The following is a 13,967-nucleotide window of genomic DNA, read 5'->3' as shown; positions in this document are numbered from 1 at the left end:
AGAGTCGATAACATAACACGCACAATTTTACAACTTTGGCAGCTCATAACTCAACCAATTTTGATAAAGTGTGCTAAATAACTTTTTATTTTCAAATGACTGTAGAATTCAGGCTTTTGCTATATATGGGAAAACCAAATAAAAAGGTATTTTGAACATAGAGATCATTCTCCGAACGTGAATTATAATTTATATACTTAGAACATTGAAAGATTAGAATTATTAAACAACTACTTTGTTCTAGTCCAGCATGTGCTCAAAGGTAAGAAATGTGTTTTGTTTACAAACATATTCATCGATTGTCTGTTGTCAAATTGACACAAATTTTCATTTCCTACTATGGTAAAAACTTGTGCAGTTTTAGCCACACCTTGGAAAAAAGGAATTCAAGCCGATCTTTTTATAAATAAATACCGGTACTAATATACTATGTACTAAATTCATAACATCATATCAAGGGAGAACCGTCAGTATAAACGTTGAATAGGGGATCATAAATATTAACCTAAATTAAAACTTAAGAAATCTACAATAATTATAAAATATTTAATTTCCATAAAAATGCTTTATAGTAGGCAAGTATCTTTACTCTAATGTACGTTAAAAAATGCATAAAGAGTTTATAAATGGTAATATTATTTATAATTCAAAGCATAATATATTATATATAAAAATATATCAAGTAAATATTTTTTGACGACGTCACTGGTAAAGATTCCTTGTGTCGGTAAAATAAACAATTCGATCGAGCGGCGTTGCGTTGTTATTACCTTTTTTCTAATATAAGATATCTGCATTTTTTTTACTTTAAATATCTGCCTAGTTCTTTCGTCCGTAGACCATCATCAGGGCTATGACTTTTTAAAAAACAAAAATAGCTAAAATCATTTAGATTATTAAACCTTAAATTTCAGCTAATTTCTTTACTACAGGTTACTTCGGGTTCTACAAATGTAAAAATTACAAAACTAAACGGAATTACAAATTACTTGTTAAAGCACGACTCTACTTAAACGAACATACGAAGTGATGAATGGATCAAAAGTAAGTCGTTAATCATTATGTTTACATTTAATTTTTTCTTATTTTTTAATTTTTTTTTGTAAATAGGATTATTAAAATAAACTAAATTATAAAGGGTTATGCATCGTATCAGCTGCCGGATCAATAAAGATATTAGGACAGAAGGATTAATTATTATAAAAAATGTGTATATATATATTGGATTATTGGTAATACTGCTTTAGTGATTAAATTTAGGCTAATTAATAAGTAATAGCTATAGCGTAATTAAGAATGTTAGGAGTTCTATCTCAAGTTAAGCAGATTATGAGGAATCCCGAGATCCCTACATGATCCATAGTCAAACAACTAGTGTCTTTGCTGGAAGCAAGTTGGCGAATGCCAAGCAGTAATACCATATATCAAATATGTATACATCTATATATGTATCAAAGCTATCTAGTAGAAAATAAAGAAGCTAAACCAATAGAGCCAATGTATTTTTAATTTATTTTACGATTTTACGACTTTGTATATAAGTAGTCGAAACATATCACTTTACATATAAGTAGTATACGAAATTGTATATAAGTAGTCATATCTAGTCTTATGAAAGGAGCTACTGTATTTAAATTAAATTTCATAAAAATTTCAGATTATATAACAGAGCAGTTTAAAATGTATAATTTGATTGTAATACTTGATGGTTATTGTATCAAAGTCATCTAGTTTTCCTCATTTTAATATCCATTGTTCAGTAGTTATAAAAGAAAATAAAGAAGCTGAACCAATAGCGGCAATGTATTTCTAAATAATTTACTAACAAAAAAAATCTCCACATTATGCATGTATAAAACTATTTAACTCCCTACCAGAAACATAAAAAGAATTGTATCGGTTGGAAGGGTTAAGGCTGCAATTAAGAATTTGTTAGTAAAGCTGGAACCCCACTCTTTAAGAAACTATTATACTTAATCCTAATCCATTTTTTTGGTTGATGTTATTTCATTTTATGTATATTGTTTGTCATTGTTATGTGATTTGAAATAAAAAGATTATTATTAAATAAGCAAAACTCTCGGCACTTGCCAGAGCTAGTTATATCTGTTATAATGACACCTAAAATCTTATTAAAAAAAACGTGAACTCAGTGAAGTCATTTATTATCTATTGATCATTTATGCTCAATTATACCTACCTTCTGCTGGTGCACCTCCTTCAGGCGGTTGTCCTTCACTAGGAGCAGCATCTTCTGCTTTAATTTCACCTTCAACTACTGGTTGACCTTCTACTGGAGGTTGCCCTTCTGCCGGAAGTTGACCTTCTACTGGAGGTTGCCCTTCCGCCGGTGGTTGACCCTCTGTAGGAGATTGGCCTTCGCCTGCAGGTTCCGCAGGAGGTTCAGCCGGTTGTGGTGCTTCTGTTTGTGGTGCTGCTTCTGAGCCGGGTGCTTCTGCTGACGGTTGTGCTTCCAGTGCTTCTTCTGCTGGTTTTTCTATTAAGCCAATATTTTAGAAGTATTATTAATATTTCTGGATAAGCATATTTAAGCAGATTATTTCATCAATAATTAGTTTTTATACAGGGTAATCCAGAATATGTGGGCACTTCCGAATGTTAATAGCTTATAAGAAAAGATAAAAGATTTTTTACGAGTTAACGACCTTACGTTTAGCCCAACGCCTTTAAAGGACATCTTTAAAATTTATATTCTTTCTTAGTAACTTTTTAAAGTACTTCATTTAACTTCGTGAATTCTATTAGTAGACTTATAGAAAATCAGTAATTATGCTTCTCTAACATGAACCTTTAGCACATTTTAAGCATTTTTTTAAACTGTATAATAGTAAGAAAAATAGGTTTTTGTTTTTTAGATAATACAAATGTTACATACATAGTACATTTTCTTATATGTACATATAAGAAACTTTTTTATTATTAGTTTTATGACAAAAAGTTATTCTTTATAAAAAGTTCTGCATGGTTCAAAACCTAAAACGCAATATTTAAACAAGTATAAAATTTTATTAGTCGTATACGAAGTTTAAAAAAAAAATTAAATTTTGCTCAAGAGTAAAGCACCTTAATTTTGGACAATATCGAAAATTGTTATATAGAGAAGTTGATTAGAACTAAAAACGATGTTCAAATATGCAGTAATATACTGGTACTTAAAACATAATTTTTATTAATTTTTTGTCAAATTACCTAGGGAAACCGAATGTAAAAACCTGTAATCTCCTAAGTTTTATTGAACACTTATACTTTGAATAAACTTTTATGATTTAATATATAACTATCTAATTATGCAAATCTCCATTATTTTTATTTTTTATTTACTTAGAAAGTATTAAACTTTATAAATTATTAATCAATTTATTAGTCGGGTAAAATTCTAAAGAGTTATAGGATAAATTTTAAACAAGAAACTTAACTATTTAACTAAAGAAAAGTTAATTTTCTGTTAAATTGACAAAAGATAGATGTATTAAGACTTTGGCACTTATGATAGTTTTTCACGATTATTCAATTAATATAACTATACTATTTTATTTATATCTAAGGATTTTTTTAAAAAGCCTTATTGAAGCATATTAACTTAATGATTCATGAAATTTTATATATCTTTTTAAGTTGATTGTAAAAAAAATCCGTTTTTAAAGACGTTCTTTAGGAGCGTATAAGTCTAAGATGAGGATGAAGTACAAAAATAATTTAAATTTTACCTTCTTTTTTACCAGCATACCCAAATTTGAGAGATTAACCATATATGCTGTGGCACACTATATATTTATACTTTAAGAAATATTGAACTTTTATACCATGTTAAGGAAATATTCTTGAACATAAACAGCACAAAAATATAAAGAAATACAAAAAAAACTTTTTTATACAAATATTTATATGCATAGGGCATCAAGAAGAAAAGTAACGATATGTGTAAGTAAAATTAAAAGATATAACTTAAATTGATAGATATATGATGAAACAAGTAATTTTTGAATAGTTTTTTGTACAGCCAATATGTTACAAACACATAATTGAAAATTAATTAATGTCTTCAGTGATTCTAAAAAAATTATACAGTAAAGAAGAAAATAGCACTCATAGACTGATGTAAGTTGATAATGGTAAAGTATGGAAAATTTAAATATTTTTATTTACCTTTCCTTACCTTAATAGAATACTTTAGTATTGTTATTAATATAGTTAGTATTAAAACATTCAATCAGTAAAAATAATATTTTAATTTTGTTTTTTAGAAATGACTTAAACGTAGTAATGATGATTTAAATAACAACATATGCAAAACATTAGGAAGAAAATTGAAAGTCACATATTACAAATGATTCACAATGCAATAACTCACCTCCCTCGGCTCCTTCTTCCTGAAAATGAAAATTTATATAGAATATTTATGATTCATTAGCATTATAGTTTATAAAATATTATTTAACAACAAAGATAAATAATCATGCTGAAAAAATACCACAAGTTTCTCATAACATAGGAAAATAACGATATATAAATATTTAACAGATTTTTAATAAATGTTTTTTCAATTGCAATTAAAATAAGTCGATTTTGATAGTGCATTAAACAATTATTATTTTAAGATAAAAAATAAATTTCTTCGAGAAATAACAAATAATAAATAAGTATTTGTAATAAGCTGAAAAAATTATTATGTGTATTTGGAGAACATTTTCATTCATTTTTCAGAAAAAGATTTTTCTGAATCTTAAAATCGTGCTGGCAAATCGCCTTGCTGCAATGTGATAAAACAAGCAAAACCAAAAGTTGGTTTAATAGTAGAATTACTTTATTCTATAGAAAGTAGAATTACTACTTTATTTTTTAAGAAATATTTAAAAGATCCTGGATGCAAAAGGAAACGTTTACAGTAAAAACTTTACCAGCGTCTTGGATAGTAAACTCATGACGACACGCTTAAACATTTTTTTTTTAATACAGAATTCATAAAAGTTAACACAGTACTCTAGGACGCCAAAATAGCTAATAATGGGGTTTATCGATTTTTCTTTGTGACAAATGATGTTCTTGTAATAAACCATAAAAAATCCTATAACTTAATAATTTTTAAATGGCAAATTTAAAAAAAAAACAGCCATTATAGGAAAATATAGGTAATCACCAAAATAGGTAATCAAATTCAGCATTATTCACGCATTAAATTAAGAATATCACTCTTTAAATGTTAACTTCTAAGTAATAACAAAACAAATGAAGGAGAAAATGCAGAAAACCAATATTATTAAGCGTACATGTCTTAGTAGATACAAACAAATTCATTTCAATGCTACCAAAATTTAATAATGAATTTTACACTAATAAAAGACTACTTACCAGAGCATGTGGAAAAGCACTAAAAGTGGATAGACAAAATTGCCATATGGTCTTAACATTTTATGTCGCTATTTTAGTGAGCTTAATTCCATATGTTGATGTGAAGAATTAGAAGTACCAATAGATACCCACGATTTAACAGCAAGATCATAGATTAAGGAATAAGTTAATACCGAATATAGAGACATATAATAAGTGGGAACATCTGAAGACAAAATTGTACTATTTTACTTTAAATAAACCCTAAGTACTAAATCGGAATAATATCTACTAAAAAAGTTATTCTAGTCACGTGACCCTACTTGATGACTATCAAAAATCATTAGTTGTGTTTCAATATATTTAATTTCTATTAAATCCGCAAAAGACTGCAAAAAAAGTTATCAAACAACTCAACCCTTAAAACAATGTATTTTTTGGAAGATCTGATAATGCTCAATAGAGAGTGGAACATGTGTAATCCACACTATTCTAAGACAAAAAAAAACATCTGTAAGGTCTAAGAAAAAATTATTAAAAATTTTATTTCTTATAGTGCTTCTAAAAAAAATTTAAAAATCTAGAATGAACACCGCAAGCAATAGCTGTGAGTTGCGTAAAATGTCATCTTGTTAAACGGTTTTGGGTTTACACTTGGCATTTGTGAAGTTCTGTGTTTTTTCTTTAGTTTTTGGTTAAAAAAGGAAATAAGGTCTTATTTCAGTATTTTTGTAAGCTATCAGATGGTAAAAACTTGAGCCGCTTCTCACCATTAAATATCGATATTGTTATAACCTCATATCAAAGAAACGGTTCTCCCATTAAAAACGTAGAATAGGGGATTATAGAAATAAGCCTAAATAGGAACTTTAATGTGAAATGTGGGTGAAATACAAACAAATTCAAACATTTTTTGAAAAAACTTAGGCTAAAAAGAATAAAAAAACTCGAGTCTTGTCCATGGTTCTATTAGCAGGACTGATTTTGTGTTTCTTAGCATAAAAATGGCATATTAAAATGTCACACATTACTTATCAAATTCTTGTTATTATCGTTACAAAATTTTAAAACATGAACTATTAAGAACTCTATTATAATTATAAAATATTTATTTTCCATAAAAATAATTTTTATCAGATAAGTAGCTTTACTCTAATGAAGCACGTTAAAAAAACGCACATTGATGATGTTGTTTATATTAAAACATAATCTATTATTAATAAATATTTATCATGTAAATATTTTTTGACGACGCGTCTCTGGTCAAGATTCCTTGTATCGGTAGCCAGGGCCGAGCCGTGCCGGGGGTGCAAGGGGTGCGTCGCACCATATATAGGCAAAATATCCGAAAAATAAAATAAAAAAGCGCCAAGTAATGAAAAAAAAATTATGAATAACAAAAATTTATAAAATTTAAAACTTATAATTAAGGCGCCAACAGAATGCAATGTTTTCTGAAACCGAGCATTGTTCCCCGAATCGTTGCTATAATAATAATAATCTATATAGATAAAGAAATAGGTACCAGGACCAGGTAATAAAAACAATAGCACCGCAACTATGGTGGGTTCAGCCAGGGCGGCGCCGGTGCTGATGATGTTATAAGGACGGCGTAATTAAAAGAACAGCGTAAAGTACCACCAATAGTAATTCCTCGAAATTTATTTCTTGCGGAATTTCAATACTTTTGGGTAATAAATAATATCACAGATTTAACTAGCTACGCTCGTAGCGTAGCTAGATTAGCGTAACTAGCGTAGCTAGAGCGTAGCTAGTTAAATCTGTGATAATATGTATTTTGGAGCTGCAGAAATAAGAGGGGGTGTAATGTTTAGAAATTCCCACCCTTTTGTTTTTAATTTATTTTAATTTGCGAGTTTTAAAGTGACTTGTCGATTAGTGTTTATTTTTAATACATTTTATATAAAAATTGTGTTTGTGTTGTTAACGGTAAGTTTAAAATATTTTATTAATATCTTCCAAATATTTAGAACTTCATGCCTTAAGCAATTTTTCATTGAAAAAAGTAATGTCTGATTTTTGTGCCAATTCTAAAAAAAATATTTGTTGATTTAGATGGCTGATGGTCGAAAGAGGCTTTCTGGTTCCCAATACCGAAAAAGGAAGCTAGAAAAGGAGAAAGATGACAGGCGGTTAGCAGGTTCGTTAAAAAAGTTTTTTGCGTCATCAACGAACCCACAACCGGCACGACCTCAACCTTCAACAAGCCAAAGGCCGGATGTTCAACCTTTGACGTCAACTGAAGCCAATGCCGATGTAGAACAACCAAATGATGGAGATCAAAAATGAAGAACGATTTGAAGATCCAGCATATTGGCCCGAAATATTAACGGATAATATTAGATTATTGATTTTAGGAATAGGACCTGTTCAAATTAAAAATATTAATTATCCCATTAATAATTTAAATAGATGTTTTAGGGCTCCTTACTTTGAAAAAAAAATAACTAACAATGAAAAAGTTCCTAGAACCTGGCTTATTTACTCAAAATCTAAAGATTCAATGTACTGTTTTCCTTGTAAATTATTTAAAGTTTCTGATAATAGTTTTAATGAGGGGAATGGCTATAGTGACTGGCGACATTTATCTCAGACTTTAGAAAGACACGAAACCAGTAAGGGGCATTTTGAAAGTGTTAGGAAATGGCTTGAATTAAAAAAATCAATAGAAAAAGGTTTAACTGTGGACTCTAACAATCAAAATTTATTTCAAATGGAAAAAAAAAGTTGGACTTTTTACTTTTTTTAAAAATACCTAATTTGAACTAACGTTTCGGTAGTTATATTTACTACCGTTATCAAGGTAATTAAAGTAAAATTAAATTAAATTAAAAATAAAATATACTTATCTTTCAAATTTTCAGCAATGTAGTCTCATCAAAATTTCTTCCTAATTTGAAAATACTTTATATAATTTTTATATGATTTGATGGTTTATTAATAGTTTGACATTGACATAACTATTTTGAAAGATAACAAAAATTTGAAAGGTTACTTTTTTAAAATTAAAGGGGTGTGATCTTAATGTAAATTAATCATAGAAAATATATGAATATCAAATATTTTAAATCATTAATTAATTTTGAGAATACCCTGATCTACTTCTCTCTTTAGCAAAGGAATCCATGTATTATGAAAATCAACCGAACAAGTAGCTAAGCATTTATCTTCATTTAACATTATAAATGCACTTTCCTTTAGCTTACGTAATTTTGAAATTGGTTTAATATAATATAGGTATTTAAATATAATTGCATATTAAATAATATAATTGCATATTATTATAATAGATAATTCTATTGTCTCATATTAAGTCTCAATTTCTCAGTAAATCCAGTGGTTCAACATGTATATCTGGGAAAAGAAACTTAGAGTAGATATTTAGCATGAGTATGATAAAATTTTTGAATTTTGGGATGTTCTATGTTATAATCTAGAAATAGCAGATAAAGAAAAAGTTCTCTTACTTCTAATTATATACTCTGAGGATATATGTAAGGATTTAAATATATTTTATTTGAACTTCACTACTTTTTGCTGCATATAATGATAAAAGTGTTATACATTTAATCATTTATGGTTTAATGTTTTCCCAGTGAAATTTTGCCAAAAAGGTAACAGATCAGAATTAACAAATAACTCATGTTTTTTTTTTTCAAAATTATTCAAATTTATTTTATTGATTGTAAATTTAAGATTGTAGTTTTTTGCTAACCCTGTATAATAAAAATAAAAAATATATCGTTTTAAGACAACGCATCTTACTCTAAAAAAATATATACTTTCAATCAATATGGATAAATAAACGGTTTTCGGAAAAAACAATTGCCTTATGTATAATATTTTTTATGTAGATTCTATATGAACTACTTCTAAATGTACGCATTCTCTAATTTTTTAAATAAACCCTCCTCAATCGAATATTGGTACTTAGTTTTTTGCACTAAAAATAAATTCTTTCTGATATAATTTCTATAGTATCAATTGGATTGGCATACACCAAGTATTTTAGGTATCCCAACAAGGAAAATTCTTAGATTCATTTATTTAATCGTAGATCAGGAGCTTAGACCAGGACCATTAATCATTGGTGAATAATTTCTATCAATCATTGTTCAAATTTAAATAAGCATAATATTCATTAAAAATCGACATAAATATTTCAAATTCGGACCTACATAGGTTAACACCTGTAGATTAGTCTACGTCCATTTTTAGAGGTGGATTATTATATTTATTGATTTAATGTAAAAACTTCTAATTTTCTAAAGTTTATACTTCAAAATTTTTTAATTAATACGTTATTTTTAAATATTATTACAGAAGGTCTGAGAAAATAGATTATTCTTGAAGGCAACAAGTCATTTGTAAAACACTTTAGCTAAAACAAAATATAATTTACCAATAAATGGTCAATACACATATATATTTTTTTGTGTGCTTATATGCAAATATAGAAGGTTGACTATATACATCGACATAATTGGCATCTTCTTATAATGATGTAGCGACAATATGCATAAATATCAAATGTTATATTTTAACAACATCAGAATTCCCTAAGATGGCCTTAGAAGAAGAAATATTTCTCTTAAGCAGCCAGGACTATTTATACACGTATTCTCATAATAACTTTGATTTGTAGTAACCTTCAACAATAATGTATGTTTTTTAAAACTCTTGCTAACTTTTGAGATCTATATCTTAATAGTGCTTTTAATTTCATTTGTGTCTCAGCTCATTATTCTTTTACAGATTTCACTTGCTGTAAAAATCTTATCCTGTATTTATATTTTTAGGTAAATTACTGGCATTTCCTTTTCGAGCAGTTTTTTTTTAAATGATTGTAAATGATATAGAAGTATTAGACGTTTTATTTTCTTTATGTAGAAGACTGGAGTTTTAAATGAAAGGTATTCGCCAAATTGTTGTGATTTTCTTTAAGTGAATTAGACTTTTTTATTTAAGTGAAAAGGTTTTTAAGTTTTAAACAAATTGGTTACAAATGCATTTCATTAACTACTGTAGAAGTGTAAAAGAATATATTAATTTAATTTTTTTTGCTTTTGATTTTTTTGTATTTCCTTAATTTATGTCTATGCTTTCCTTTTTGCGCTAACTTATTTTAATTAATACACAAATTTATACAAAATAAAAAAAAAAACGGTGACATCATACATACTCATAAATCAACAAAGTAACAACAAATAAAACACAAGACTATAATAGTTTATTTTTTGTAATTTTTTAATAATAAGAATATTTTCTTATAAACACATAATACAGATGAAATAAACAAAATGTACATGGGCAGCGACAAAACATACAAAAGACAGATTTGATGTCGTGCAACAGACCCAACCAAAACATAGGCAAGTACAAATAAGGATTTAAGGGGCACACTGGACAACGGAAACCTTAAGCCTCGGCTTCTTGTACCTTTTCTCCCTTTTTGGACCAGTCAGGTTTTTTCTGGAAAAGAAATGATAATAGTCTGGTTAGAATTACACGAATCAAAACATTCTTAAATTATGAATAAACTTATGAATATGAGTTTGTAGTTTGTTACAGTAAAAAGATACAGTAGCTTGGTGTGATAGGAAGAAAACAAGAGGTGCAAAAGATAAAAATGTGTGCTGTTTACAGAAAAGTGGTGCTCGTTTATTGTAAAAGTGCATTAAGCTAAAAGGTAAAACAGTATGCCAAGTTGCTGTAAATAGATTTTTCTTGGCTTAACAGAGCCAGTGAATTTTAAAGATTATTTATATTGCTACGATTTTCTTAGCAAGGGACACTAGATTACAGGATGCAAATTTAAGAAGGCTTTGATATAATCATATTTATATATTTTAAAGAAGAAATATAAATATCTTCAAAGAAAGACAAATTAGAAAAATATGATTATGTAAAACCATTAAAAAAGTACATTTTGTGAAACTGGTTTTATAAACTGTTTAATAATAATTAATAGTAGTTCTCTGGAAAGTCATTGGTAATTAAAATATAATCAAAAACATTAGTTAATCAAAAAATAATATTATTTAAAGGCTGTTTGTCTAAAACTTAAAAAAAAGAAAATTAGCACGTATAGTTAGACCAAATAAAATATATCTTAAATTATATGAATTATATTGTTTAAAATATACTATTTTGTATTTTGAGTTTGCCAAAAATCTCTCAATGAATTTCCTGGAGGGTCTCCTATATAACTCTAACTCATATAAAAAATATAAGATATTAAAGTTTAAAAACATGTTTCACAAAAATCTAGCATTAGGCAATTGGAAATAGCAGGGAGCACACATATTTAAAATTAGCTTTAGCTCACCTTCGAACCTATATTAAAAACTGAGAAAAGGAAAAAAATGCAAAAAAGGAAGTTACAAAAAAGACGCAAAATGCAAAAAATGTGTCAAAATTGTGTCAAGGATTTGGATATATTCTGCAAAAAAAATTGCTGCAAAATTATTCCTTCAAAAACAAAATAAATCTAAATAAACCACTGATCTTTATAAATTTATTTATTGCTTATTGTAGGACAATATTTTTTAACTGGTTATAGGTATCAGTATCATAAAAGATTAATTAAATACGTTTGTAATTCTTTTTTAATATTGGAAAGTTTTTTACTTCTTCTGCCACTCAGCTTTTTCCTGTTTCGGTTTCTGCAAAAACGAATAATTAAGTCAAGAGAAATAATATTTATAATAGAGTGTACGATGAGGTTACTTAAAATACACAATAGCTTAAGAGACAATTTTGATTAGAGGAGTTTTTCATGTTTGTAAATATTTATCTAGTTAAGTTACTTTATTACCTCTTTATCTTCTTCTTCAAGGGTGAACTCCTTCTTTTTGACCACTTTTAGTTGATTACGGAAGTTGAATTCGGCCGCCTTCTTTTGCAATTTGGCAAATTTGTTTTCGTATTTGGATACTTTTTTCAAGGTAGGTTTAACGCTGCAAAAAAAAGAAAGGCTTAGCAATATTTATATATTTTTAGAGATAAAACTTAAATGTCTATTTTGATTTATAAATATAGCTCGCCAAAAATTAAGCAATCAGTTAGTTTGGATAAATGATACGATTGAAAGTGTGATAAAAACTCGAAGAAAGTGCTTTTAGGCTGTAATAGTATGTGGCGGTTTCTGAAAGAAATTGTGGTGCCTTATAAATTTTTAAAATAAAAAAAAATCGACTCCATAGTAAATAATAAACATTATCACAATTTTGGAAAGAATCCATGAAGATCCTACATTAAGCACCAGATGCTTAAGTTTAGAAGTAGGAGGATCCAAGGACATGGTTTAAAGAACCTTCAAAGAACAGCAGCTTTATGCATACCACCATCTAAAAGGTACAAGAATTTTATTCTACAGATTTTGAACATCGTTCTGTCAATTTTCCAATGAAAACAGACAATAAGGTTTAAAATTTTTCTAAGTAAATTTTGTTTACAGATGAAGCATACTTTACGAGAAGTGGTGTAACTAATTTTCATAATGAACATATTTACGCTGATGAGAATCCCAATGCCAGTAAAGTAACTCATTTTCAACATGAGTTTAGGATCAATGTCTGTGCGGGAATCATTGGCAATTTTATAATCGGTCCTGTAATTTTACCACCAAAGCTAACTGGTGTGAGTTATTTAGAACATTTATGAAATACGCTGCCAGATTTATTAGAAGAATTGCCATTACAATCACGGTCAGACGTGTGGTAAACGCGTGATAATGCTCCACCACATTTCACTTTAAATGTTCGGAATGACTTGCATCAACAATATTCAAATAGATGGATTGAAAGAGGAAATGACGCTCCTGTAAGCTGGCCACCACGCTCACCGGACCTGACTCCATTAGATTATTTTTGTGAGGGTTTCTAAAAACGATGGAGTACTCTAGAGCAATTAATACAGAAGAAAAGATACGGGCAAAGAATTCAAAATGCAGCCAACATACTGAAGAACGATGAGGAGTTGATCCAAAGAGTACTTTTTCACTTTTTACGCCGTGTTTTGGGCATTCATATTGACGGACGTCATTTTTAACAATTCTTAAAGGTTTATAATAATTACAACTAGTTTACATACATTATTGTTTCTTATTAAGTTAAAAAAATCTTCCTACAAACTACGTTAAAAGTAACAACAAAAAAAAGTTTAATTCCAATTTTTGATTATTCTAGTGCGGTATCAAAGAATAAAACACGAATATTGATTAATTCTAACAAGAGTACCTTTTTTACTCAAAAGCATTAGGGAAATTGTTTCCTTTATAAAAAAAATAAAAACCATACTTGCAAAAAACTTATGGCCATTTTACACCATCAACAGTGCAGTATAGAGCGCCTTCTATCGCCCACAGTAAAAAGATGCCAATTTTCGAGTTTCTCATCCCAAAAAACCCCCAGGTACCAATTTTCAAAAATGGTAATATCGCAAAATGTTCAAAAAAAATTAAATAAAATGGATTTTTATTTTTTAAATTTAACACCCTATCTAAGAAGCGAAGCAACTTTGGACTAGTTGTTGCTTTAAATCGGCTTTATTTTGACCTTAGGAATATGTCCTAGGATTTTATATAAATCTTTTAG

General features: G+C 28.0%; 1 protein-coding gene across 10 annotated transcripts in view; it reads right to left on the bottom strand.

Moving 5' to 3' along the window:
• LOC126737758 (troponin I) overlaps positions 1–13,967 on the bottom strand; it is a 66,677-nt gene that overhangs the window by 19,246 nt on the left and 33,464 nt on the right. For 9 of the 10 annotated variants that reach the window (XM_050442795.1, XM_050442796.1, XM_050442790.1 and 6 more), the window contains 4 exons: positions 12,188–12,329; positions 10,810–10,842; positions 4,373–4,391; positions 2,201–2,497 (listed from right to left, as the gene is read on the bottom strand). In XM_050442795.1, the coding sequence (XP_050298752.1) occupies positions 2,201–2,497; positions 4,373–4,391; positions 10,810–10,842; positions 12,188–12,329 (491 nt within the window). Of the gene's footprint in view, positions 1–2,200; positions 2,498–4,372; positions 4,392–10,809; positions 10,843–11,876; positions 12,036–12,187; positions 12,330–13,967 lie in introns of those variants that run through there. The other variant, XM_050442798.1, reaches the window with a different exon arrangement.

The sequence above is a fragment of the Anthonomus grandis genome, chromosome 6, assembly GCF_022605725.1.
Source record: "Anthonomus grandis grandis chromosome 6, icAntGran1.3, whole genome shotgun sequence".
Lineage (NCBI taxonomy): Eukaryota > Metazoa > Arthropoda > Insecta > Coleoptera > Curculionidae > Anthonomus > Anthonomus grandis.
Note: the sequence above shows the minus strand (reverse complement) of the source record. Positions and strands in the feature narration are given on the sequence as shown.